This window comes from Podospora pseudopauciseta (genome assembly GCF_035222475.1).
Source record: "Podospora pseudopauciseta strain CBS 411.78 chromosome 5 map unlocalized CBS411.78m_5.2, whole genome shotgun sequence".
Lineage (NCBI taxonomy): Eukaryota > Fungi > Ascomycota > Sordariomycetes > Sordariales > Podosporaceae > Podospora > Podospora pseudopauciseta.
The window spans coordinates 1,459,393-1,485,873 of record NW_026946666.1 but is presented as its reverse complement, the minus strand read 5'-3'; the positions used below and the strand labels follow the sequence as shown (position 1 = coordinate 1,485,873).

The 26,481-nt window shown below is 52.6% G+C and overlaps 9 protein-coding genes and 1 non-coding gene across 10 annotated transcripts; 5 read left to right on the top strand and 5 right to left on the bottom strand.

Moving 5' to 3' along the window:
- Nucleotides 1-602: 602 nt before the first annotated feature.
- On the top strand, nt 603-1,798 carry QC763_503650 (uncharacterized protein; the record flags this gene model as incomplete). Its single annotated transcript, XM_062912953.1, has 3 exons — nt 603-671; nt 735-1,114; nt 1,345-1,798. The coding sequence occupies 3 exons, from the start codon at nt 603-605 to the stop codon at nt 1,796-1,798; spliced, it is 903 nt and encodes a 300-aa protein (XP_062764183.1).
- Nucleotides 1,799-2,134: 336 nt separating this feature from the next.
- On the bottom strand, nt 2,135-3,625 carry QC763_503647 (uncharacterized protein). The gene is made up of 3 exons (XM_062912952.1): nt 3,585-3,625; nt 2,596-3,537; nt 2,135-2,544 (listed from the first exon to the last, which is right to left on the bottom strand). Exons 2-3 carry the CDS (start codon nt 2,739-2,741, stop codon nt 2,274-2,276), a joined length of 417 nt encoding a protein of 138 aa, XP_062764182.1. The 5' UTR covers nt 2,742-3,537; nt 3,585-3,625; the 3' UTR covers nt 2,135-2,273.
- A 1,399-nt stretch (nt 3,626-5,024) lies between these two features.
- QC763_503640 (uncharacterized protein) lies at nt 5,025-9,306 on the top strand (the record flags this gene model as incomplete). The annotated part of the gene is made up of 6 exons (XM_062912951.1): nt 5,025-6,573; nt 6,647-6,822; nt 6,897-7,667; nt 7,737-8,192; nt 8,267-8,745; nt 8,832-9,306. The coding sequence occupies exons 1-6, from the start codon at nt 6,195-6,197 to the stop codon at nt 9,304-9,306; spliced, it is 2,736 nt and encodes a 911-aa protein (XP_062764181.1). The 5' UTR covers nt 5,025-6,194.
- Nucleotides 9,307-9,901: 595 nt separating this feature from the next.
- On the bottom strand, nt 9,902-9,985 carry QC763_0083660. Its single transcript has one exon. It is a non-coding gene; the product is annotated as a tRNA-Ala (tRNA).
- Nucleotides 9,986-10,879: 894 nt separating this feature from the next.
- QC763_503630 (uncharacterized protein) lies at nt 10,880-15,083 on the bottom strand. Its single transcript, XM_062912950.1, has 2 exons — nt 12,379-15,083; nt 10,880-12,322 (listed from the first exon to the last, which is right to left on the bottom strand). The coding sequence occupies exons 1-2, from the start codon at nt 12,691-12,693 to the stop codon at nt 11,075-11,077; spliced, it is 1,563 nt and encodes a 520-aa protein (XP_062764180.1). The 5' UTR covers nt 12,694-15,083; the 3' UTR covers nt 10,880-11,074.
- Nucleotides 14,158-15,595, top strand: QC763_0083640 (uncharacterized protein; the record flags this gene model as incomplete). The annotated part of the gene is made up of 4 exons (XM_062906158.1): nt 14,158-14,349; nt 14,420-14,647; nt 14,714-15,064; nt 15,116-15,595. 4 exons carry the CDS (start codon nt 14,158-14,160, stop codon nt 15,593-15,595), a joined length of 1,251 nt encoding a protein of 416 aa, XP_062764179.1.
- A 773-nt stretch (nt 15,596-16,368) lies between these two features.
- On the top strand, nt 16,369-18,285 carry QC763_503610 (uncharacterized protein; the record flags this gene model as incomplete). The annotated part of the gene is made up of 1 exon (XM_062912949.1): nt 16,369-18,285. The coding sequence occupies one exon, from the start codon at nt 16,369-16,371 to the stop codon at nt 18,283-18,285; it is 1,917 nt and encodes a 638-aa protein (XP_062764178.1).
- A 642-nt stretch (nt 18,286-18,927) lies between these two features.
- QC763_503600 (uncharacterized protein) lies at nt 18,928-20,113 on the top strand (the record flags this gene model as incomplete). The annotated part of the gene is made up of 2 exons (XM_062912948.1): nt 18,928-19,204; nt 19,257-20,113. The coding sequence occupies 2 exons, from the start codon at nt 18,928-18,930 to the stop codon at nt 20,111-20,113; spliced, it is 1,134 nt and encodes a 377-aa protein (XP_062764177.1).
- Nucleotides 20,114-20,456: 343 nt separating this feature from the next.
- On the bottom strand, nt 20,457-20,807 carry QC763_503595 (uncharacterized protein; the record flags this gene model as incomplete). Its single annotated transcript, XM_062912947.1, has 1 exon — nt 20,457-20,807. The coding sequence occupies one exon, from the start codon at nt 20,805-20,807 to the stop codon at nt 20,457-20,459; it is 351 nt and encodes a 116-aa protein (XP_062764176.1).
- A 1,005-nt stretch (nt 20,808-21,812) lies between these two features.
- On the bottom strand, nt 21,813-25,207 carry QC763_503590 (uncharacterized protein). The gene is made up of 2 exons (XM_062912946.1): nt 23,670-25,207; nt 21,813-23,601 (listed from the first exon to the last, which is right to left on the bottom strand). Exons 1-2 carry the CDS (start codon nt 24,754-24,756, stop codon nt 21,926-21,928), a joined length of 2,763 nt encoding a protein of 920 aa, XP_062764175.1. The 5' UTR covers nt 24,757-25,207; the 3' UTR covers nt 21,813-21,925.
- Between the last annotated feature and the right edge of the window lie 1,274 nt (nt 25,208-26,481).

The window sequence follows — 26,481 nt, the reverse complement described above, 5'->3', positions numbered from 1 at the left end:
AGGAATGGTAGTTGCCCATGGCGTGGCTTAGTGTTTGTCTCTACTTATTTTCTGTCCAGCCGGCAGCGTAGCATCGAGCCTGTTGTCCGAAAAGGGTGCAGCAGTGTTCCAAACATCGGTCTTAGTCAGTGGCAGGGCAGAAGCGCTACCACCCCGCACTCGCTGTTTTTTCTTTTTTTTTCTTTCAGGCACTGATGCAACTGAAGCAGCCTGTGGTCGCAAGTCCTCTCTGGCATATCTCATCAAGATGCTGAACATCTAGTGTCTCAAAGCTCTCTACCTACAGAGCAAGTGTACTATGGTGAAGTAGGTGGTGAGTAAGTTGGGTAGGATGCCTTCACTTTGATATTCCGCCGACAACCCGGGAATTTTCATGCACATAACACCAGAGAAGATGGGTCGCTCACGATGGTGAGCGGACGAGTTGGGACTGGGCCGCATTGCTGCTTACCCAGTGGCGGATGCCCACAATATTCGCAGACGACTGCAGGTACTTATCTGTGGTCTGCCATGAACGATGCTGATATTCTACTTCCACCTCAGGGCTTTGCGTGATAGGTCTGATCGTCGGGATCGCACAATGGTCTTGCCTATACACCAGCATGAGCAAGGGCTTGGGGAAGCACTCCTGGGATGTCCCCATCACGGCCCTCACCGTCAAGGTGATGCAGGTGTGCTCCTCTCAGAACTGTCTCTTCCAACACCGAATCGTGTTAACATGGGATGCACCATAGATTCGCCTAGCTGACCAGTTGCTCGGCTCCATCACCCACTTCGCAGTGAAGGCGTCCCTCGTCTTCTTCTTTTTGCGTCTCTTCGGCACCCTGACCTGGGTCCGAGTGACCTGCTACGGACTCCTGACCTTGACGTTCCTAGCCTATGGCTCGTACGAGGTCGTCGTGCTTGCCTTTTGCATCCCCCAGCCAGGCGAGCAATGGGGTAACGTCGTCCTCGCGAGGTGTGCCACCACTGCCCCTGCCACCATCGCCGTCAATGTCTGCGCCGTGGTGGCCCATCTGGCCCTTTTCATTATGCCCTTCCCCATCATCGCCGGGTTGACGTTGAGTCGGCCCAAGAAGAAGGGTTTGCTGGTTGTGTTATTGATTGGATTCCTGTAAGTGGGCACTTGGTAACTCGGACTTGGAGGGCGCATGTATATTTACTGACCTGGACAACACACTGCGTCGTGGTCACCAGCGTCGTCGGTCTGGTCTACAGGATCAGGGTATCCTACTACACCATCGATTCCATCTGGGACGGCGGCAATGTAGCCATCACAACGCATGTCTTTCCCCCCCCCCCGTGCCTTTCCCACAAACAGAAATCACTAACATCAACAAACAGCTACATGGAAGTCTTTGGCACCGTCATCGTGGCCTGCACACCCGCCCTTCCGGGTCTCTGGAGCAACGTCCTCAGCGAATCAGCCTTCTTTTCATCCCTCCGCTCCCGCATTCTGGGGTCTCGCTCCCGCAGAACGGGCGATAGCAACGTCAGTGGCAGCATGCCCACCGCGAGAACGTACCCGCCGCCGACGTTCCAGAACGAGTCAATCTCCAAGACGTCGTTCAGGACTGGGTCGCAGAGGGAGCTTGTGGGAGAGGAAGACGGGATGGATGAGTATCCGTTGAAGACGATCCAGAAGACGATGAGCGTTAATGTGAGCAGGGCTGAGAACAATGATGGCAAGACTGGGGGAGATGGTGATGCAAGGAGGAAGAAGAGTAATGGCGGGTGGGAGGAGTTGGGGGAGGGGAACCGTGAGAGTACTGTTAAGGGGGGGAATGCGAGGTGGTGAGCGGTCGGAGTCCGGATTGGTTTAAATTTTGGATAGTATAGGGTACCTACTGGAGGGTATCATAGAGACGGTGATCCGATGCCCGTGTTGAAGATGCCTGTGCAGTTACCTACCCATACAATGCAGAGAGTATGAAAGGCCTCGGTGTATGTAATCTTTGCCGATTCTTAAGGGGTGGCCGGCAAGGCCACCACCTGACCGGATGAGAGATGACATGAGTAAAGAGTGGATGGTATACAACAGTGTCTCATCATTTGACCTCAAGCAGACGCCCTCAACCAAACGCAACAGCTTCCAGAGCTACCCAAGAGATAAAGGAGGCACCCATGTAAGTCTGTCTCTTTGTCATATCCGGGCTATGAAACTACTTTGAAGTCCACACACCCTTTCCAATTGAGACATTGAACCCTTCACCTCTTTCCATTCACACACCCCCTCCTCCACAGACCCACCCCAAACACACCACCACCCCTGCTTAAGAAAGAGTAAAAGAAGAAGGCCCGCTGTAGGAGCTAGCAGTCCACTGCGACCCAGGGCTGAAATAATCCAAGTTGACAGCCGAACCAACAACATGAGCGTCGCTCAACACAAAGCGGTAGTCGCTGAGTGCCTTGTTGATGCGGAAGAAGACAGCGGGGTCGCTGCTGGTGAAGAAGCCGGTGTTGGTCGGGATGGTGGAGCCGGTGGTGGTGTGGGTGAAGGTGACGGCCACGTTCTCGGGGAGGATCACCGCGCGGGCGGTGTAGCTGGGAATCAATCTGTCAGTAAAGGCCCGGGTCGAGAGGAGTTTGACTTACGAGCAGGAGGAGGAACCGCAGGTGACGGAAAAGTTGGTGACTTGGGCACTGGTCGCGCCGTGGGCCTGCTTGGCGACTACCTCGGCGGGAGCGGCAGAGGCGAGGCCGAGGAGGCTGAGGGCGGCGGCGGTGATGGTGAACTTCATTTTGGAGGTGAAGAAAGAACTGAGGTGTTCAGAACTTTTTGTTCAGATTGAGTAACGATATGAAGGTGAGTTGTGGTGGTGGTGAAGAAGATTCAGGCTGAAATGTTGGAGGATACGTTGTGGCTTTTATAGACGAGCTTTCGCCACCTCCAACCTCCGTTGACCCTTTTTGATCATGGGAGCATTTCTGTTGAGCAGCTCTGTCGCCGTCGGGCTTGGCGTGATGATGTCCTGTGATCTTGTGAAGGATTGATAAAAGGGAGGTTTGTTTGGGTAGGAGCTCGACTAATGCTTGTGAGAAGGAGCTAGGTAAGGTATGTGCATGCGGAAATGAGGCTATTCCAGGATCGGTGAACGGTGAGTAGGGGTTTGTCGTGGCGAACCAGGTCTCGCCCACGCACAAAGGTAGGAAAGAAGTCTGCAACCTGCAGGTAGGAGAAACATCGCACTGACCAAACCCAAGCTGGAGGAATGTTTGGTAGGGCGTTGTTGTCCAAACCCCCACTAGACCATGTTGCTCATAAGTGGGGGGTTTTCATCCGATTGGTACACTTGTACGACTGTGCTGTCACGTATATCAGCGCTGGACTATTTGGGAGCCGACGGTTGACAGAGCCGCAACAGGCCCCCATTCATCAGCTCAGGGAGTCTCAATATTTTGCATACGACTTTGTCTTCTGTCGCCCCCGATTGCCTTTTGTTTCGTTTTTTGCAGCAGTTGATCCTCGACTGTGATGAAAGACCCTACAAGGTAGGTATCAGACACAACGGGCATAGTTTTCGTGCCGCGCCGTCCCTACTAGTATGAGTGGCGGTCCCCTGCATGTCTTCTAGGGCAAGTACCTTAGTCTGACAGCAAGGTAACGTGCGGGGTTCACTGTTTCGAGCCATGCATATTGGCATCGTTGTACACCCCCGGCAATAGAAGCTTTCCCTGGTTCTCGGAGCAAGCATGTGGGGGTTGAGTGACCGGGGCCCGGTTCACCGAGTGTCTACAAAGCTTGGTACCATGAGGATGGACAAGGCATTGATGTTAGCATCCCAGAGTTCAGAAGCGTTTGAGCACCACGTTGCCAAGTTTACGTAGCTGCCGGCTCAACACGTTTGCTGGTAGATGGGCTTCTGCTGCAGCGGAAGTTCTCCAGAGAAAGAGGACCCTCATAAGAACGAGAGGAAAGTCGACCAAAGTGTAGCACGCTCTCCGCACCTTACCATGGGGGCATGATGCACCCGCAGCACAGGCAGCAACATCACACCGAATGAACAACCTAGACACCACAGGAGTCAGCCCTAGGGATGAATAGGCATGCTTCCCCGCATTTAACCGGATGACAACTTGGCAGGGATCGGAGACCACAGGTTGATCTTAGTCAAACTTACTCATAAAGACAATACTCAGTCTTGTGAGGTACCTCCAGTCACCTCTTTTCGTCTTCATGGGACTTTTCTTAGCGCTGCATTTGCATTGCAAGACGATAGCGTAATGCAGCATGCCAAAATAGGACTTACGAAAACGAGTCGGACTTTATTCTCGGACTATGAACCCTTGTCTCTATCCTGGGGAATGATGGTGAATGAATATATTAAATTCCAAGAGGGGACTGCGTCTCTGGTTGTTTCGTTCTAGATGAGGTTAGAGTGTGACTCAAGACGCCAATTTGGGCAAGTGGTGATGTTCACCATGCAATGAAACCAAAAAATAAGCCTTCAGTGTATGACACATGGTTGAGAATATTTCTGCTCTGAATCAGGTGACCCGAAACCCGCAAGGCTTTCGCCATCAAGAATAGTCCCGGACACTTTAGGGTTGTCATGTTCTTTGTCGTCCTCTTTGCGGGAGTAGAGGCGTTGAAACTCAGCAGAGAAAGGTTGATGCTCTCATCTCAACATGCCAATGTGCTAACCATTTGTCGGAATAGCTCTGAACCACGTCCAGGCGGAAGTTCCACGCGAGTCTCATGCTTGTGGGGATATTTTACTTCAGAACATGACATTTGGAGAGATGCTTTTGGACATACGTAGCTCTGCTCATCTTGTTTAGGACCAACAAGTATCGATAGCTCAGCTATCAGCTTTGGCTGTAAGCTTAAGTTTTAAAACCCAGGCAGTTAGTTAATGCAAAGTAATAATTGAAGAGAATGGACAAAAGCACATATATCACACAAGAAGGAAACCTGAAGTACGGTAGGTAAAATACCTATTCAGATTATTCATTGTGACACACACATCATCGTATGATAAGAGCATTCAATTTTCCCGTCATGGCTAGCGCTATTATGGATTGATAATATGCGGCTTACGGTGCTTGCATCTGCCACCCCAACTGGTTAGAACCTACCTACTCTGTCCGATCTTATTCTTGTGCTTCAGCTCAGGCTGCCCCGCATCAACATGCTCTCTCCCTTCCAGACTCCACCCACAGTTCGGAGAATCGTTGTTCACCATGTCGGCTCCAAATCCCGATATTTTCACTCCCAAGCCACCACGCAGAAGAGGGACTGTGCCGGTGCGCCTGCCGTCCTTCAGCCCCAATGACTTCTCGGCATCTCGTGGCCCCGACCCCTCTTCTACCTTTCGCCCGCCCCATGCTGAACCTCAGGCTGCACAGCAACAATACATCCCGGTCCCACAAAGCGCCCCTATCCCTCCCTTCCCCCCTCCCTTTCCACACTATTTTCTCCCAAACTCCCAGACGCCTGTCTATCAATATGTGGCACCTCAAGGGTACCCAGTAGCGGTTCCTGGCAAGTCATTGAGCGAACCACGTGCGCGTATCGGACGAGAGAGAAGGAGCAGGAACCCCGAGCGCCACAGCATCAGAGAAGAATCACTAGACGTAGAAAGTCGGGCGAGATCAAGGTCATCGTCATCGTCGGATTCAGGCCGGGACAGCCCGCCTAGGAGACACCATTTCCGACATTCGTCCCGATTTAGTGCTTCCGATAGCGACGAGGACTTTGGATCATCCACCCTGTATTCCTTCACACCATCTCGCATCTCCCGCGGCGTGTCAGCAAAGGGCCCTGGGGCCGTTTCAGGAGATGATGAAGATGAAGACGTCGCACCCCAGGAAAAGTCCCACGACCCTATAGGGGCACCTTCCGTGTCCCATGTCTTCGAGTCTCACTACATCGGTGACGGAGTTCGGGAAGGGCATCATGCCGCGAGGCTGTCAGTTGTGGATGACAAGAATATGAAATATCATCCTCTTTTTCGGTGGTTGTGAGAAAGCCCTTGATCTTTATCTATATACAAATCTTGATTTTACCAGTTGGACCTCGATTTGGCTGACCCTGAGAAAAGTCACATAAAGCCTCGTGGATCACGGCCCATGTTGGACTTTGAGCATTTTTCGGCAAGTTCATCAGCCCTTGAAAGTACCAGAGACTCTACTGACATTGTTGTAAACAGAGAGAAGTCTTTCGAATCGAGAACCTCTCGACTGGAGAGAAGATGGCAGCGGCAAAGATGTTCTCGAAGCTAGGGAATGACAACTTTCGGTCGATGCAGTTCTCGGACGGTCGAGATGTACACCGAATGAAGCCATCTTATCTTCGTGGAGAGATCCCAGCAGACAGCCAGTACAAGGGCACACAAGCTCGAACTTTGCACTGGATCGCACTTCCGTATTTCAGCGCTGAACCATACTCAGGCCTCGAAGCCGGTGCCGGAAGTGCCTCCGCCGTCCCAGCCCCCACCCTGCTACAAAGCCAGTTCTCCCACGTCGCCAAAAGTCGAGATCTAAGACAGGCCGTTTGCGGGATTGGAAATAATCTACAGCAGGAGGTTTGCCTTCACGTCCCACAACTTTGGTGTCTGATATTTGACAATGGTAGGTTTCAGACTGTTACCTCAGTTACATCTGCATACACAGATTTGAAGCTGACGGATCGGATTGCTATCAGCGCTCATCGTCACATACATCAACCTGCCAGACAAATATTTCCCTGGTGACTATGTCATCAAGACAACCGGGTCATTGGACGTCCTCGCGGGGGTTTTACGAACCAAGAAGATTCTGGTCTGTTTTGGAACTTGTGTCATGTGGTCGATACCGCTACATGAATGCCAGACATGGTTTGTGAGTGCTTGTAGTGTCATAAGGGTCTGTCTGAAACATGGGCCAGCTGGCTGACATGATTGGGAATGCCACAGGCTTTGACATCTCGTTTCAGCGAGTTCTGGCCTCAGAAGTTCGAGCTCCTTCACAAAAAACGAAAGATCACGGTAAAAGATTGGCCGGCAATTTGGGACCGCGCTCGACATGTCAAAAATCATGTTAAGCTGGAACTCTACTTGGGGTACGTGTTAGGGACCTGGATCTACCGTTCTATATTCAGGTTTCGAGTGACTGACTTGCCGAGTGCACGACTTATGGCGCCACAGCGCGGAAGACTACTCCCTGACATTGCGAGCAAAGGGAAAGGGAATATGCAGAACTCAACAAGTTCCGCGCATGAAGACACTTCAACGAAACCCGGTACTGCAGGAGATGGCGGCTCAACATCTGCAACTGTCGAGACCACCGACGGAAGATTCACCAACGCCAACGGGTTTGCTATCTTTACTTGTATGACTGGCGTATTGACCCCAAACTCCGATGACAGCGTTGAAGATGCATTACTCGAGCAGCTTGTGGAAATCCGTGATTGGCTGCTCTACATGCCGAGCTTCGGTGACGCGAAAGCCTACAAGTCGTGTACTAAAGATACGCGTGCCTCTGTGCGTCGCTACCTGGAGAAACGGGCGGCGGAGCTGAGTTCTGTCGAGTCGCAAGGTCGAAAAGACCAGCGTGCCCAGCGTGACTTTGAGGACAGGATTGACATCTTCAATGCTGCCGAAACAATCTTTGCCTTCTTCCTCCCCCTAGACTTTGATGGGCCGACCGTGAGGAGATATTGGGGGGCTGTCAGGACCATCATCGGAGTAAGACCTGACAAAATGTCTTTGATCCAAGAACGATGGACCTGTTACTAACATTTTTTGTGACACTAGGAGAAACGCGAGGGTCAACATCGGTACCAAGCTTCCATGTATACCATCCGACATCAGCTGAGAATGCAAGCCTTGGACTTGAGTCAGCTCAGCGAGATTCTCTCTGCCGCCCATGGCGCCGATCGTGCTCAGATCACCGTGCCGGCCCAGATTATCGACGCCTGGATCCATCTACTTCTGGGCCTGGCCAGCTTCCCAAGAGACAGTGACCGTTCCGAGCGGCTGATTGGCGATGCGAGACGAGCTGCAACAGAGGGCGCCAACATAATCATCACCTCACTCTCCCCCAAGTCTCTCGTTGAGAATTCCGTCATCCTGCCCCTGGAGATATTCTCCTTGATTAGCTTGAAGGTCATACAAAGCGCCCCCAATGTACCTGATTCACCCTCGAACAAGGAAAAAGCGAACACATACAGCGACGTTGCTCAGATCTACCGCAACCGTCTCGACAAAATTGTAAGTGAGCATAGAGGTTGGGGTGGAAAGTGTGCCCCGTTGGGCATCATCCAGAGACGCTAACTGCCCCCCAGGAGACGGACATATCGAAGAGACCAAGTGACAGGGTCAATGAAGAGAACCTCAAACTCGTCGGTGAGGAAATCCAAGCCATATTGCAGACACTCCTCCAGCAATACGTCATATTTTCTCTGCTCTTGGAGAATGCGAGTCTTGCGATCGACAATACTACCACTTTTAAAGAAAAACCGATTGTCCAGGCTGCCGGTCACTCCAAGTCTATGCCGGTGTTCATCCAGTCGTGGAGCCGCGACCGTGAGCCTGGTTATCGAGGTCATCAACACCGAGAGACAGAGGTTCGGGCTTGGGAGTATGGTCGGGAGCATTCAAAGTTCGACATGTACGACAACCCTTTCGCATTTGACCTGGCCAGCGAGGATAGCCTGTTCAAAGTCAAACCAACCGACCCCGGCGGATATCGAAAGCTTCTTCTTCTCGAATGCCACTCCAAGACTGACCTTTTGAAGCAAGAGTTCCATCAGCTGGGAGCTAGGTGCGCGAATCTGAGGGCGATGGCTAGTTTGTTCCACTCTCCTGAACACTTACACTCAACTAACAACAACATCAGAGCCAATACAGCGCAGACACGACAAAATTCCGACAAGACAAAGCCATCTACGCCTTCACTATTGTCACCGTCATCTTTCTCCCCCTAAGCGCCATATCCAGCATCTTTGGCATGAACACGGCCGATATCAGGGACATGGAGGATAGCCAGTGGATCTATTGGGCCACGGCCATCCCGGTGACGCTCGCTGTGATATTGTTCGGTCTTTACTGGATGGGTGAGCTGGGAAATACCTTTAAGTGGGTGTTTTGGAGTTTGGGATCTTGGATATTCCGTAAAGTGGCGGGAGACCGCGAAAAGGGACGGGAGATAGTGGACAGGTGGTTTGGACAGACGGACCCGGTTCCGCTGGGTCTGCCGAGTCATATGCAGCTGGCGTATCCTATCGGTCCGGAACGCAGGCCGACGTATAATCCAGAGAGACCCGCGAGATCGGTTTCTAGTGACGAATCTGTTGATATACGTTATCGCAGCAGGTTTGTGTAGGACATAGATAGCTAAGCGTCAGAACAGTATCGCCTCATGAAAGATTACTGAGTTCATTACCACAGCACCACGGGTTCCTTTAACACAGCCAGTGAGTGGTAATATTTAGACGACAGCTCAATCGTCAATATGGACTGAAAGCCTTTCAAGACAGATTATCAACACATCCAATTGTCCATCCCAACTCTCCGTTTCTGATCCTGTCTCAATACATCGACAGCGAGTTCACATATAACAAGCCTGCATACAACAATATTCACTTAGTCCCGGGGAAGAACCCAGGATAAAAAGGGAAATTCGGAGCAAAAAGAAAAGACGCCCAGTATTATATTTGTATTCTCAAGTAGGAGGCTCCAACTCAGGTGTTGAGAGAGATAGGTGTCTGCCTGTGTCGAGAGAGAGAGAGAGAGCCCGTAATCACATCCCAACAAATGAAAGCTGACAAAAAGAACCCATCCCTCCCTCTCCACTCACATCATCAACGGAATTTCCACTTTGTGGAGAGGAGGAGGTGAGAAGCTTTCCGGGGGGCGCAACAGTCACAGTTAGAGACGGAAAGTGGGGAGGAGAGTGAGTTAAAAAGTGTTAAAAACAATGGACAATATGGGAATTGAACCCATGACCTTTCACATTGGCAATTGAATGCGAAGCGAAAATCATACCCCTAGACCAATTGCCCTGTAGAAGTTGTTAGAAGAATTGTCGAAAGCAAGCTTCTTAATTGGCAAGACGAAATGCGAGTGGTGTTACCGTGCCAAGGAAGTGGGGAAGAGATGAGGACCATGTCACTGCTGGAGACACAGTGAGGTTGTGTAACTTATCAATCCGTAAGACATTGCTAATAATTTTACGTTTTTACCCAGATATCTTTAGCACCATCCCCAAGACCTATTGCATATCGGTGACTCCCGCCGGATTGTTTGACCGCCCACATGCCGCCCCTCCCGCCACACAAGGTCGGTTTAAGATTTCAGGGGCCATCTCTCAACCCTAACCCAATATGATCCCCCTTTGTCCCGTGACATTCCGCCATACACACCATCGTGACCTCGCAATCCTCGCTACATCCATAATTGCACGCAGGGAAGTTAGCTTCTATTTTTCACCGGGCAATCGAAAATGGCGTGAGCTAGAAGAGATCAGCGTCTTCTTTACTTTTATCGGTAAGACCCTGAATCTTCCACCGCATTCGTCTCTTTTAGGTTTTTCCACATTCTAAGACTAACAGGGGACCTCTCGCTAGTGAATGGGGGTGAAGCTAAAGCCCACGTGCAGGTGGGACTGGGTGATTTCTTTTACTCGCTGGGTACGGAGTTTGGTCCGATCCACTTGGGGACCTGGTCGAGATCCATCAGCGAGATAAGTTGGAACTGCCATGTGTGGTGCCATGTGTGTGCCATGTGGGAAATGGCTACCTGCTTTTGGAGATGAGATCGTGGCATGTGGGGAGTGAAATGGCGACGAGACAAAGCTTGACTTGATGTTGATCGATGGATTGCGGATGGGGATTCTTGAAGACGAAGGCGGGATGAGTGGGTGGATTGAAGAAATCAAATCACAGCACGATGAAGAGCAAACATAAACTGTTCATTGAGCGAACGACCACAGGTTGAATGGTGAATCGAAATGGAATTGACGGCCGTTATTCTGATCAAATGGAACGCTAACAAGGACGGTCGTTACATGACATTACTATATACTAAACACAAAATTGATGATATATATTACTTTATTAGGTTATCCTCCTCTGTCATCCCTCCGCAGCATCCTAAGCAGCAGGGCCGTAGAAGTTGAAACGACGTCTAGAGTCGTACTTGTCCTTCAACTGCAAAAGCTTGGCGCTTCTCCAGCTCTCGTGGCCGTACATTTCCTCCTTGGTCTCATCACCATAGGCATAGTTGAGGTAAATGTGCTTCTGGCTGCGGCCGCTGCCAGCGTGCAGAATGTTGCGAAGCTGGTTGCCAAAGGCCTGGGCCTGGGCATCAAGAGCGGCATTGCCAGGAGTGTACTGCACAAGAGGAGCAGTGAGGAGGTTGTCCTCGCGGAACGCATAGGCGGTGGAGGCGGCATCGACAGCCTTGACACCCTGCATGGAGTAACCCTCGAACATGAAGAGGGAGTTGGCGAAGGGGGACGAGGAGTTGGTGCCCTCCTTGAAGGCCTCGTAGACCTCGGCCATGGCGGAGGGGTTGTACTCGGGGAGGTACAGAGGGAAGCGGGGGTTGGCAGCACCGGTCTTCTGGCACGGGGGGCCATCGAGGGAGATGCCGACCCAGCTGGAGACATCCTTGTAGGTACCAGTGTTGTTGGTGACAGAGATGGGGCCGAGAGCAATGAAGGGGGCGGTGTAGGCAGTGTCGACAGCAGTGACACCCTCCTGGATGATGTAAAACTCAACAACGGGGCCGGTGGGGTCAATGGGGGGAATGTTCATCCAGTACGACCAGTTGATGATGTCAACAGGCTGGGTGCCGTTCTGGAGGAGGTAGTCGTTGGCGGCCTGGTAGAGAGCCTCGACCTTGTCACCAGTGTACATCAAGGTGGTGATGGCCCAGTTGGTGTGGACAATAGGGAAGATCTTGATGGTGACAGAAGTGACGATACCAAAGTTGTGGCCAGCGCCCTTGAGGGCCCACCACAGGTCAGAGTTGGAGTTGATGGTGCGGAGCTGGCCGTCGGCAGTGACGATCTTGGCCGAGACAAACTGATCAGCAATGAGGCCGTGGTGGCCTTGCAGCCATCCGTGGCCGCCGCCGAGAGCGGGACCCATGTAGCTGACGCACTCGCAGGTACCGGTCACGGCCTGCTTGCCGGCAGCCCAAAGGTGGTCGATGAGGACCTTGGAGTTGGTGCCACCGAGGACAGTAGCAGTCTGCCCATTGCCCGAGATGCTGACACCTGACAACTTCTTCAGGTCGATGGAAATACCCCAGTTCATCTGGCCCAAGGTGGTAATGGCACCATGGCGGCCGTTGTAGGCCAAGAAGGGAACATTGCAGTTGTTGGCAATGCGCACCTGGCGATCAAGTTAGCATTTATGGGAGAATATTGCTCGCGGCGAGGAAGACCTACAAGCTTCATCACATCCTGCTCAGTCTCGGGGGCGACGCTAATGTCAACGTAGGGAACACCCCCGCCCACGTTGGACCATCTCTCGGTGGCGGCGTCAAACTCGGTGGTGTTGGGATAACGAATCTCGGTTCCGGGGGACAGTTGACGGGCAAGACGCCAAAAGTCAGCAATGTTGCATCCCGGAGCGCGGGACAAGGTGTCGACGGCGTACTCGATGGGAGTAGGTGCGAAGTCTGGGTCCTCCTGCTCCGGGAGCTGGGCAGAAGCCACGGACCACGAGGCCGCGGCGACAAGAGTGCTCTTGAGCCAGCGCATTGTGATTTGATGTGACGGATGGGGTGGCCGAGGACTGGAGGGGACTGGAGTGAGAGGAACCGAGAGTGTTGCCCTGCAAAAAGCAACGCCGAAAAAGCCTCCACGAGAACGTGCGGTGCCGCGGTGTTATATGTGAGAGCGGGCGGTCCAAGCCGTCGGGTCCAATCGCTGTTTGTTTATTGGACCCAAGCCCCCGGAACCAAATAACCTGTTGCATTGATGCGCGCCACTCGTTCTCGACCGCGAGGCCTTACCCCTTCCATCTCTGCCGGCAGAAGGACTATTGCCAAAGTCGCATCATCTTGGCGACAGGCACCCCATTCCCAGTCTCCCACCAAGCCATTGCCGAATGTCTGGCAAAAACCCGAGTGTTTCTGTTAGCTGGCGTTAGTTCTGCTGGGACGGGAATAGGCGGCCGGACGGCGGTGCTGTAAGAGGGAGACTGGTCTTTGATTTCATTTGAAAAGCGGTGGAGTCTGGAGTCTGGTCCAAATTACTAAACACTAACCCCATCCACTAGCCGAGCCGGGGGTTGTTCCGAGGGTCGGTCTAGTGTCCCATTCTCGTCAATACCGGCCGCTTAGAAGCTCCACCTCCTCCTCCACCTCCTCGTACAACAGAACGCCGACCACGGTGTTTCTCGTGGATAATCCGGTAATGAATGCGGGGCAATCGATAACGGTTGGATTCCATCGACCAATGCTGGCTTTGAAATCCCTCAACGGCTATCGCACGGATAGTGAGAGTCGGTCAAGTCGAGATATTCCCAAGTGTTTCGCTGAAGTTGTTAGGTGGAGAGGCAAGGGTAAGGGTAAGGGTATGTATATACTGTAAATGCCGCCTGAACTCTCGGAGCAACCTGACACTTCAGCTTCACTAGTGATGGAACCCAACACTTCGTAAGTCGCCCCTGAAAATGCAACAGTGGACATCGGCGTGGGGGCTTGGGTCTTCCAAGACTGCTAACCCATGCAACTAAACAATTCCAGCTTTGCCGACGACAAGTTCTGACCGACCCAACTGCCGCCATTGGTTCCAAGAGAGTTGCGAGGTTGCATCCCAGAGGGGTGCTTATCGGCCAGACTGACCCAAGGGTGTTCCAGGAGAGTTCCGTCTGCCAATGTGCATGAAAAACATATCTTCTACTAAGTAAAAAAGCAAACAAGAGGCATGCACGTCACCCCTTAGACCCCCTACGCCTTTTATCGTGGCACGAAGCCTCGTCTCCGATCGGTTCCTCAGCTGCCGAAAGGGTGACCTTGTTGATCCCTTCCATGTGCAGATAGCTAGTCAATGTTTTCCCCCGATGTACAAATCCGTGATGGGTCCCATGTCTTCCTGAACTGTGATCTTCTTGTCTTTTCGCCTTTTTCGTTTTTTACCTTCGGGTCTCAACATCCGGGCTTTTGCGATTCCCCAGATTCCACAGATAGCCGAATCGCCGGTCCCTGATATCGAGACCCGATGGCAGACGCAGGCCCACCATCTCCCGAGGCCATCGCGGCGGCGGTGGCCGCTGCGCGGACATTCAACATCACTCTCTGGACGCTGTATGCGATAGGCGTATGCACCACGGCCCTGCGTACGTACTCTCGCTTTGACCAGGTTGGCTTCTCCAACTTTGAAACAGACGACTACCTCGTGTGGGTGGCAGTTGTAGGTCACCTCCCAACATGAACCCAACATCAACTATGTCTCGATACTGATCATCGCTGCCCAACACCAGCTTCTCTACACCCTCCAAGCATGTCTGGGCTACCAAATCGGCAACCTTGCCCAAGGCCTGGCAAACAACGGCATGACGGATGAGCAGCGGATGTCGCTGCTTCCCAGTGACCCAGAATGGGACAGGAGAGTCATCGGTTCCAAGGTCCAGGTGATGGGATGGACCTCCTACTCGACCCTGATGCTGGTCCTCAAGCTGGCCATGTTGTTCTTCTACCTGCGGTTGACGGCATGCCTCCCTTCTTCACCCAGGTTGCTCGCCTGGGTACGAACGACGATTGCTGACTCTGTCTAGAACGGCCTCGGTCGTCGTTACCGCATGCGCGTCCACGCTGGGTTCGTGATCATCATCGCCGGTTGGCTCGCCTCCGTCTTGGCTGTCTTCGTCGGCTGCATGCCCTTCCACAAATACTGGCAGATCAACCCCAACCCAGGCAACAGTTGCCAGCCCGCCATCGCCGGTCCCATCGTCTGGGCTTCCTTCGCCGCGAACGTCACATCCGACATCTACCTTATTGTCATTCCACTTCCTCTTCTCTGGGGTTCCCGCCTCCGTCTGGTAGAGAAGATCGGTTCCACCCTCGTTCTGAGCGCCGGCATCTTTGTCCTCGTTTGCGCCACTTTGAAGACCATCTTTGTCATCACTGTAAGTCCCCCAACGTGTCATGTGTAGTCCCCACCACTAACCCGCCCCCAGGACGACGTCAACGGCGCCGAGCTCGCTGGCGCATGGGGCACCCGCGAAGCCTTCGTCGCCGTCGTAACCACCAACCTCCCCATGGTCTTCCCCCTCTTCAAATCCTGGCTCAGACCCCTCTTCGGCTCCACCTCGCAGCGCACCACCGACAACAAGTACAAGACCCCGGAGGGTTTCCGCTCCATCGGCGGCGGCGGCGGCGGCGGCTCCAACTCGCACTCCCAGTTCAGGAGGGGCAACGGGAACAACTCGAATATTTTGACCAATGTCACCTTTACCGAGAGCGAGGAGAGGATTGTGAATGAGATCAAGATGCAGAACATGAAGACTGATGTTTCGGGGGGCGCGAGGAGTATGCATACCAAGGAGGCGGACCACAAGGGAATTGTTGTGTTGACCGAGTTTGATGTGAGTGAGGATGCGAGGAGTGTGCAGAATAGTGAGGCGGCGGCGCCGGCGAAGCCGAAAGAGACTTGGTGACGAAGGGGTGCATCATGGTACCCTGATCTACCCTATGCTTGATGGGCTTGAGGGGGAAACATGGTATGAGGAGGGGAGGGGGAATGATGGTTTTCTTTTGTCGGTTTTCTTTATCTTCTCTCCCTCCTGCCCTTGGCTCTTCACTTCGTTAAATATATTTTCCCTTGAACACACTTTGGAGACGGAGGAGGACGGGATACGTATACGGCGGGTGGTGGTTTGGATGGCTTGCGGTTTTTTCTCAATTTGGATGGATATACCCCCTTGATGCTGTTGCGGTGTTGTGGAAAGATTATCACGACCATCATGTATCTCTTTTTTTTTGAGGATGTGAACTTTTTATCTTGTTTCGATATCCTTCAATTACCTATATGTAGTTGTCTGTCAAATGTTATGTCTTTGTAGTCTACATGTAGTTGCCGTTTGTGGTAGTTCGTAATCTTCAGGGGTCAGGCGGGTGGCTGCATGGAACTTGTTTAAACACTATTGCTGGGAGAAACGGATTTCGGCATTGACGATGGTGGTGTTTTCTTGGTTGGGCTGCCATGCCAAGCTGCTGCGGACCTGCTGCGATGCTTGGGTCACCTGCTGATTGGCAAGTCATACGATGGCGCTGTGCAGTATTGAGGCGCAGTCTGTCACCAGAACGTGAGGCAGAAAATAGAAGATGATATCAAAAGCTGTTGTTCCCTCATCTGTCGCTGCTGAACGAATGTTTGTCCTGCACACCAAATCTTTCTGACGTTAGGCCTCTGTTGGCGCCGCATTACAAGATGGGTTTCCGCAACCTACGGGCAATCCAGCTGCCTGTAGCCCTACTTGCCCTGGTGCAATCAGGATGCTGCCAGGACACCACCGAGATCCTCGTCGAAAAGCTTCAATGGACTGCTCCACGAAAAGAACTGACCGCACATTTTCTCGAAAACACCAATGGGCCATGGGAGCAGCTTTCGACCCTGTTGGGGACTTACGATTTGTCCAACATTACAAAAGACCAGATTATCTTGCCAATGTATCCCTCACCGTGGACCAACATCTCAACAATCTGGTGGACTAGAGTCGTTGACTACCAGAAGATGGAAGAGTTTTCCCGAGAAAGTCGCTGGGTAACAGGTTACTTTGCCTCAAGTTGGGATCCTTCCATCCAAGCGGGTGCCAGGCTGCCGGACTGGGACCTATCTATGCCATATGGCAACGGCAACTTTACAGAATTCCTCCACGTCAAAACCCCTCTTATTGCCCTCAACCACTCCAGGCTGTACCTAGAAGCCGAGATTGCCATCGAGTTTACACACGGAGATATGCTTGCTCTTGCGCCCCCTGGAGATGGAGAACCTGATTCGCGCAGCATTATCCAGCAGGTCAAAGACGCCGGCCGAATCCGCAGCAACTCCTTTGGACTGTACGTGGGACGACCGGACTGGAAGTTGCCCAGCAAGATGTTCCTGGGAGGATATGACAGTAACCGGATAGAGGGGGACTTTCTCATGTTCGACACCATGGACCAGCCCGAGTTCGTCCACCAGGGCTATCTTCCGCGATTGTACCTGAGTGACGTAACATTGGGCTCCTTTGAGAAATCTCGAGACGGGTTTGCCTTTGACTGGGCCACCCGCGAGAGCCCCAACCGGACCATCATGGGCGAGATATCCGAGTCCAGTCGAATGACCAATTTGAGTCTCTTGCAACTTCCCCGACCGGCAGCACCCGAGAGGAGGCAATTTTTTGAAGTCGAAGGGCACATACCTGGCGCTGCGCTGGTTGTGCCGGACCCGACGATACCTCACATATACCTGCCCCCCAACACCTGCGACAACGCGGCGAAGGATCTTCCGATTCACTGGGATGACAGGCTCAAGCTTTGGCTGTGGGACACGTCCGACCCCGGGTATAAACGCCTCATGAAGGCTCCGGCATATATGGGGTTTACCTTGCAGAACGCGTTCAGTCCCGGATCTGTCAAGGTCAAATCGCTCACGATCCAGGTACCCCTGTGGCTTCTCGACATCGAAATGGACACCCGGCTCAATGGCATTGACGCGAAACTTCGGTACTTCCCCTGCAAGTCAGCAGAAGCTTGGGAGGGCTACTATAAACTAGGCCGCGCCTTTCTTCAGTCTGCCTTTCTCGGCGTCAACTACGACGACAATTTGTTTTACATGGCGCAGACGATTGGTCCCGACGTATTTGACCCCAAGGAGAGGTTAATAAGTTTCCGACCTGAATTTCAGGAGCATGCCGGGAAGCACGACAGGGACGCGGAGTGGATTCAGTATTGGGCCAGCTACTGGAATCGCGATGACGATGACCGAGGATCTGGGTCGACAGGTTCAGGAGGTCCAACTGGCTCCACAGGAGTGTCGGGCAGCTCCTCGGACAGTGGTAGGAGGGAGATGACTGGGCTCATCCTTGGGATCGTGGCGGGCTGTCTGGTGGTGATCACGGTGGGGTGCGCGTTTTATGTGCGGCATAAACGGAGAGCGAAGCTCACGGAGCTGGATCGGGAGCTTATACGATCTGACAATGGGACAGCTGGTGGCCGAGTTTCACGGTCAGCTGCTGCTACGGCTTCACGGCCAGTTGCTACTACGGCCTCACCGCCAGCGGCGGCTCCGACTTCGAACAGAGTGGCGACACCACCTGTGTACAAGGAAGAGCCAGATGAGGCTCCTCCTCCATATAGGCCATGATCAACAAGATCGAACGGGGTTTCGGTGTTTACTGAGTTGTATATAGAAGATTGTATGTGCTTAGAGACTGCTGAAATGTATATAGCATTGCTAACCAGATATGCAGTTATCGTGTAATTCCCACCAATAACATTAGGCCTCGCCCAGCCTTGTGTATCGCGAAACGCCCGGCAAAGTGCCTTCATGCGCACCGCCACCTTCAGGGGTAAGTGCGGGATTCGTCAAACTGTTGTCCCGGTTCAGCAGGAGCCTATCAGTCGAGTGCCTTCCGTTACATGTTCTAGCGTCACGCAACCTTTGCTGCCTGGGCAGTCCAGACGTGATGCGTCTCCTCAACACAGAGACGCTCAATCTTGAGACCTTTTACGATAAAATTCCTGTTTACGCTATCATTCCACACACGTGGGAAAGTGACGAGGTGCTGTTCCAGGACATTGAGAATGGGACCGCAGAGAGGAGAGACGGGTTTGCCAAGGTGAAAGGAGCGGTTGGACAAGCTGTCAAGGATGGATTCAAGTACACTGTGAGTACATACCCTCTCAACGACTGTCAATACTGGTCGTTAACATCATGTCATGGTGGATTGACACTTGTTGCATCGACAAATTAAGCTCGGCCGAGCTCTCAGAGGCCATCAACTCCATGTTTCGGTGGTATCGCGAAGCTCAGGTCTGCTATGCCTACCTGAGCGACGTCAATCACGACGATGACCACCGTGCCAAAGAGAGTGGCTTTGGGCTTTCTCGATGGTTCACCCGTGGTTGGACGATTCAAGAACTTATCACTCCTCCAATCGTATACTTCTTTGCTTCAGACTGGCAAGAGATAGGTTCAGGGCACGGCCTCCTGGAACTTATTGTCGATATTACGCGCATCCACCACGGGTTTTTCATCTCCGCAAACCTATCCATATTTCAGCGTTGCTCAGAAGATGTCTTGGGTGGCTGAACGAATCACCACCCGCATCGAAGGCATGGCATATTGTCTTTTGGGTATCTTCGACATCAACATGCCACTCTTATACGGAGAGGGCTACCGGGCCTTTCAGAGACTCCAAGAAGAGATACCCAAAGATATTGAAGATGATTCCATATTCTACCACGGCGGAATCGAAAGATCCATCCTGGCTTACGAACCCAGGAACTTTAAAAACAGCAGCAACGTGGTTGCTGGCAGCTGGCCGTACAGCTCGCAGAACCTCAAGGGCATCATGGCCCGAAATATCTCAGTGAACAAAAAGCGAATCCAAATGACCGTTATGGCATTTCGAGACCCTTCAGGTGACTCTAACATACTTACGGTGTTACTCAACTGTGCAGCCGCAAGTGATGTGGGTAGGGCTAGTTCGTGCTTGGATTTCATGGAGACATCTCCAGGAATCCTCGCCAGCTTTTATCAAGAAGGACTTGATCGGTGGGAACAAAGAGTGACGGCCACAATGCAGCTCGTGCATGAGGCTCTTCCCATGGCGATTACCTTGGTACAAAACGGCGTCGATTTCAGCTCCGAGTCAAATTGGGAAACCGGGCTGAGATTGACGCCGAATTTGTCCCATATGATTACGATCAAGGGCCTGATCCAATCGTCCACCATCTATATCATAGCTGATGTCAGTTTGCCGCGAGACTTTCTTGGTCGGTGGGATCAGAATGGCGACAAGGCTCGCTGGTATCTTTCGGTTAGTCCTTGGCTGGACGGCCTAAAGCCCTTTTCATTGCTGTATTCTAATGAGCAAGGGAAATCCTTTATGCTTGTTATGATCCCAAGTGTGGCTCACATAGAAACACGACTTTACACTAATATCCCCTCATGGAAGGGCAGAGACTAGTGGGAGTTTACAACGGATGTGGAGCGTACGCTCGCAATCGAAACCTGTCCGAGGGGTGATTGCCCACGTGGCACATGTATGGCCTGTCCCAGACAAATTCTTGATGACCACTCAGATGTCATGATCGAGCTGTCGAGTAGGAAAAGGGCAGACGGGTGGTGGGTCTTTATTTTTCCAGACCTACGGACTAGGGGGGTCAAAGGGAATGCTTGGTTCAATACACAGGATAAATAGCTTTGATTGAGGATACAGCTAGAACTACAGATTCTCACGAGGCAAGAGCATCCCGCTGTCTTGCTTGCTTTCCAACTGCATCACCCCCAATGCTCCCTGTAACATGACCTTAGGCAGTCCACTCCACCTCAACAGCACGCTTCTCAGCCTCCAATCCAGTCAAAGCAAAATCACCGGCAAGCGAAACCTCGTTGCGAGCCTCCAAGACATCCAAAACGTCGCGCTTGAGGGCTCCGTACTGCCAGTAGCACCAGTTGAGGCAGGCAGTCTGTCCAGCAGAAGATCCGACAGCCAGGGCAAGGGCCCAGCACCCAGCACGGAGCCGAGCATCTCTGAGACCGCGGCAAAAACGGTTGACAGCTTCCTCGCCACCGCGGCAGGCAGCCTGGCACTGGGCCAGCTGGGCTGAGGCGCCGATGGCGAACGCGACGGGGATGGCGATGACGGTGGAGACCTTCATTTTCTGGGGGATAGGAGTAAGTATTGAGCCAGAGGAAGAAATATGGGGCAAAGAACTTACCGGTGAGAGGTCTTAAAGTGTACCTAATCTGTGTTTTACTTGGTTGTGTTGCTTGATTGTAGTCTGAAGCTGATGAAGAACTTCCTCTATAAATCGATGAGGACATCACAGGGTTTATATACACCATTTCCACCCCTTCACCCCTTCATCCACCTCATCGTCATCAGTCCCGTTCTCGTCCTCGGTCACAGCCCGAGTCAAGATCTCCCAACCCCTCAACTCCCGGCCCAACTTCCATCCGCCCCATCCCGCCGTGAAAGGCCAAAGTCATTATGTCACAATCTTTTCTTTTTCCAAACTGTTTTCTCAAAACACCAGGATATGCCTACATCAACGCGGAAGCTCAGTCGTCTATTGCGGTTGAGTGATTGGTGCCCTCTCTGCCCATTCGCTAAACCTTACCCAGCTCAGGTGCCGCCTAATATCGACGATGATCTGCCCAGCCCCAGGACTGCGGCTGAGTCTGGGGCGAGATGCTCAACGACGTGGTACCGAAAGAGGGGATCTGCGTCTTTGTGTAATGTTAAAACGGGAAGGATGTGAAACACAAGTAAGCAATTACTTGATGAGTAGAGATAGATTGGTGATGGCTGGATTGGGTTACCGGTGCGAGAGGTTATGACGATGCAGAGGTGGAAGGGGCAGTGGGTAGCGAGAGATCGAGGTCGATAGACCCGGAAGGTGCATGGAGGGCTCTAGACTTATGGTTGATGATGAAGATCGATGTAGAGTTCAATCTGGTACCGTGTTGTCGCCAAGGTCAAAGACGCAGGGCTGGACAGTTAGATCAACATACTCCGGTCCGACGTTTTGAAGAGCACATTTACAGTCCGTTCCCGTCTCTTGTGCATCTGTGTAACGATACTGGTCCAATGATACAACTTGCCATACATGAGGTGCTACAACATAGGTAGGAAACTAAATGCCAAGTTACAAACACTTCCAGGGCTAAGTTCAACCACCCAACTCTTCTGCACGATTCACTTGCCGCCCTGCCCTCTTCCCATCGTCATCTCAAGTTGACTCCCCAACAGCAACATCCCAACAAGAGAGATGAACTAAGCAACAATAATCTTATGCTCATCATCATCCTCATCAAAGTCATTGTAATCCCACCCGGTCCCCACCTCACTCGTCAACACGACCAACCCCTCCCTCTTATACCAACAGGTACCCCCCTGAATCACCCTCGTCAACGCCATCCCCAAGCCCCAAGCCCCAAGCCCCCCCTCCGGCTTCAGCGTGAAGAGCAGCAAGATGCTAATCTCCCTCAAATCCATCGGCGCATCCAGCATGGCATACCCAACCCTAAGCCCATCCACCTCCACAGGCGTAACATTCCCCCCATCCGCCCTCCCAACCCAATCATAATCCTCCTCCCCCACCACCGTCCCACACTTTCCCTCGACCACCTCCCCAGCAAGCACCAACCGTCTCTGCACATCCCGTTTCGAAGGCCAAGCCCAGCCAGAACGAACAAACTTGACAAGAGCATGCTGCACATCCCCCCTCGGCCAGAAGGACACCGGACCGTTGGCCCGAGCAGCCCACGACCAAGACGGCGCGCAGTCTGCCTCGTGTCTTGCGGTGGAGAGACTGTCCTCCCGAGCGGGGGTTTTGTTCCTGTACCAGGCCAGACAGTAGGGAATGTCCTCCTTCCAGAGGCCGGCGAGGTGGTGCCAGCCTGTGTGTCGGGCTATGACGGAGGCGACCCCGATTATGGCGGGAAGCTGGTCTTCTCGGTTGGAGAAGCTGCGGGTGGTGTAGTTGCGCACGGCGGAGTACCAGGCTGAGGCGAATTGTTGATCATACTTTGGGCGGGGCCCAGGAGGGAGGGATGCGGTGGTGCGGATCCAGGAGTGGAGGTTGGTGGTGGAGGTGGTGACTTCGTGGGTGTCGTTGTGGTCGGAGGTTGATGGGTAAGGCTGGGAGGACACGGAGACGGGGAGGGAGGAGGCGGTTTCTTGGGTGCACCGCCAGGTGGTGTGGGTTGGGCCGAATTCTACTGTGCGGCGGGAGAGAAGTTGTTCTTGGAAGGTCCAGAGGCGGGTGTCGAGGATGGAGGGGGTTGGGACGAGTTGGCGGGAGATGATCACCGGGTGTGGTTGCCCGTCGATGGTGGTGCGGATAAGGAAGGGTCGGGGTCGGGGTTGCTGATGAGAGAACAAGGAAGAAGTCTTTGCTCGTCCGGTGCCGGCGCCGATCGTGAGGTCGGCGCTTTGGAAGATGTACCCCATGTTGGCGATTTGGGCTTCGAGGTCGAGGGTGTCGTCTTGGATGTTGCACCAAGCATCGACCCAGATGTAGCGGTACCCGAGCCGGCGGGCGATTTGGACGGTGTCCCTGTACACGGCAGGCAGTGTCTCTGAGCCGAGGACGGCTGCCAACCCTTGGGTGTGCTTGCGGCTGTCGATGTTGCTCTGAAGAGTGGGCTTTTGAAGCTTCTTGCCATCTGGAGTGATGTCACCCCATGTGTAGCTCAGAGCAACATATTCTAGCGTCTCTTCAGCGTTGTCTTCAATCTTCTCGTCAATGATGTCAACCAGTCTGAAGGGGGCCTTGAACTTGAACCGGACGTTCTTGGGGTCTTCGATCAAGCGATTGTTGCAATGGTCGTGAGTCTCCTTGCATGTTTTCTGCCAGGTGCTCAAATAGTCGAGCAAAACAGAGGGGTCAGTCTCAGGAGATAGGTATGCCTTGATTAGGTCAGCCAGATTCTCATCCTCCACAGGGACTGTGTGTGAGATTGTTAGCGATCCATCCGAGATACAAAGTTTTGTTGAGATTCTGAGCCATGCTTACCATATGACATGAAGGAGAGATAGGCCTCCTTTTCCTCCGACCTGACCTTCACCCGGCCAACAAATCCGAGACCACTATCCCGCTGCCCTGGTGTGACCCACGTCTCAACAAGGATCTTTTCACCCAGCAAGCTCCCATCTACCGGCAAAGCCAAAGCCTCATGAATCAATGAGCACATGTGACAACCAGCTTGAATCGATTCAAGAAGCTCATGAACTGTGCGACTGTCAGGTGGCAAAGCATCGGAAGGACGTGATCCAGTGTGGAATTGGTGACCTTGGCACCGTCTGCATAACGAAGCAAAGGAGGCGGCCTCATTCCCACCGCCACTGGAGAGAATAAAATCCGCCAAAATGTTACCCATGCGGCTCTCGGGCGCGACCCCGAACCTCTCCACAATGAGCTGAACCAAATCCTGCGGCGAGGGCTCTTCAGGTGCAGGCTTAGCAAAGCTTACCCGTCTGGACTCACGTCCTGGTTCTGCCGGAGGATAAATGGGTTTGATAGAAGGGTCCAGGACCTCCTCGACAGTATCTTTCTTTGAAGGCCTCTTCCCCTGCTCAGTAGACTGGCCCAAGTCTCGAGCAACTCGGGCCATGATGTTCTGCGCAGCAAGGCCAAAAATGTCCCGGGTCACTGGCTGCACGTGGATAATCCCATTGGCGAGTGGTCTTCCAATGGCGCGATCGAGCGCCCTAGCGACCTTGTACATGGCAGGGGCGACGACCTTGTGGAAGAATGATGGGCGAAGGTGTCGTAGAATAGGGAGAGCAGCGTTCTTGTATAGGGGTTTGGCAATCTTCCGGAAAGCCCAAGAGTGTATCTTGTCGATGACAGCGGTGCCCTTGCGGATGACGGGAGAGGACACAACAACGATCGGGAAGGTAATGGCTTGGGCGGTGGAGACGACATGGGTGGGAATTGAGATGACTGAGTAGGTGATGGCGCGTGAGGCCTCGTTCATGCGGCGCACGATCTTCTTGGTGACATGTCGAACAATGGGGGCTGCTACCGTCTCGGCGACAGCGGACACTGCGCTCTTGCATGCTTTCTTGCACTTGCGCAAGACTCTGCTGAAGTAGCCCATTTTGTTGGTAGAGGTGGTGGTTCAGCAGGAGGTTTGTGATTGATGTAAAGCGAGAATGAGTAAGGTAGTATGATGCAAGGCTCTCCCAAAGGTTGGTGCTACTAGAAGCAAGTCTAAAAGGTCCTTTTGTCAACTGACAGGTCATTATATCAGGGTAGATAGCAAAGCAGAGCCTCCAGAACTACACTATTCTTTCAACCCTTGAACGGCCAGGCCGGCGTCCTAGGGCAGCCATTCTCAAGAAATTAGGCATCCAGCATAGAGTAAACGTCAACAATTCTTCGAATCCTCCACCCTACAGATGGTCACGAGCATGCGAAAAAGAAGAAAAAGCAAGGCACAGTCTTCACTGGTCGCAAATTTTTGGGTTCATAGCCTCTGACAGCATTTCTTGCAGCGCCACGGGTATCAAGAGTTTTCCAATCATCGATGCCCTACGGTACGCACAGAAGTGCATCTTTGCGAGTGATTTATAGCAAATGACGCTAGCCGTGAGCCAGCCTGTAGAAACACTGTCATATGTGTCGTCCTGTCTTGGCGAGAGTGTGTAATGGTCCCTGCAGCACATGACCTCGTGCTGCATGACCCTTGTCGTAGGGTCTACCGGTTATTCTCATAGGAGCCTGACAGCATGCACATGCAGGTGCTGCGGGATGAAGCGCGCATAGCGCACAAGAACAGCGCTGCCCAACGTTCCAGCTTATCAGGGTAGAGGCATTTTATTCCAGAATCAAGACAAGAATGTTGGGGTCGTGGCAGGAGTCTATTGGGACCATGGCATTGAATAGATATGTGAATGATTATGCATGTCTTGAATGCTTCACCGAGCAGAGCCTCAGCTATGCTAGAACTTGAACATCAACATGGTTTAGGAATTGCACCGCAAACTCTAACCCCAGAGGCGCAACAACTGATGAGTTGAGTTAAACCTCTTTTTCCAATACTTTGCTGCTCCAAAGCAAAAGGAAGTCAATCTCGGGATCATGGGTGGATATAACGCATGCCCGAACCGTATGTTGAAGGCATGTTGCTTGAAGTGACGCTTAACCTGACATGAAAGAGGTGTGTTGCGTAAAACCTGGCTTGTTTTGAATGTCAGTTGCTTGAAGTAGGTGAACAAAGGCAAAAGTATATGGGAAAGGGGCAAAGATAAGGTAGGTTCACTTTGATGCTGCGTCTTATCTCGTGAGAAATAAAGTTTTAAAGTCCGATCCGGACTCCCGGCTTTCTCTGATCAAGACTGAAACAAATTCCATCTCTTAGAGTGAGCGGTAAGGCACCTACCTACCTACCTGCCGCTAGAGAAAAGGGTATGCCGCTGTAAGTGCCATCCAATGCTTTGTTGTTCTAATCAACAAGTGAATTATGGCGGTGGTGCGGAATTTATCAACAAGCTCAGTCGACAACTGGAAATCCGGTGGTGGAGAAAAGAGCAATTGTGGTGACGCCTCCACGCCAGGACGTCCGAAAGATTCCAAGGTTCTTTTCGCCAGTGTGACGCGTGTATGGTTTTCTTTCCACGCCACTGCTTGCTTCAAACTTTGGACCTGCCCCAGAGTCATCCTGCAGCATCGTCCCATCTACTCCCCCTCGCAATTGTCCCAATACCAAAACCCCAGCATCACGCATACCGTCGCCGTTGGTGTTGTAGATTCCATCCTGCCACACAAGAAAAAGCCATCCAGCCGAAAGAGCCGACATGTGCCTCTACGCCCAACACTACTA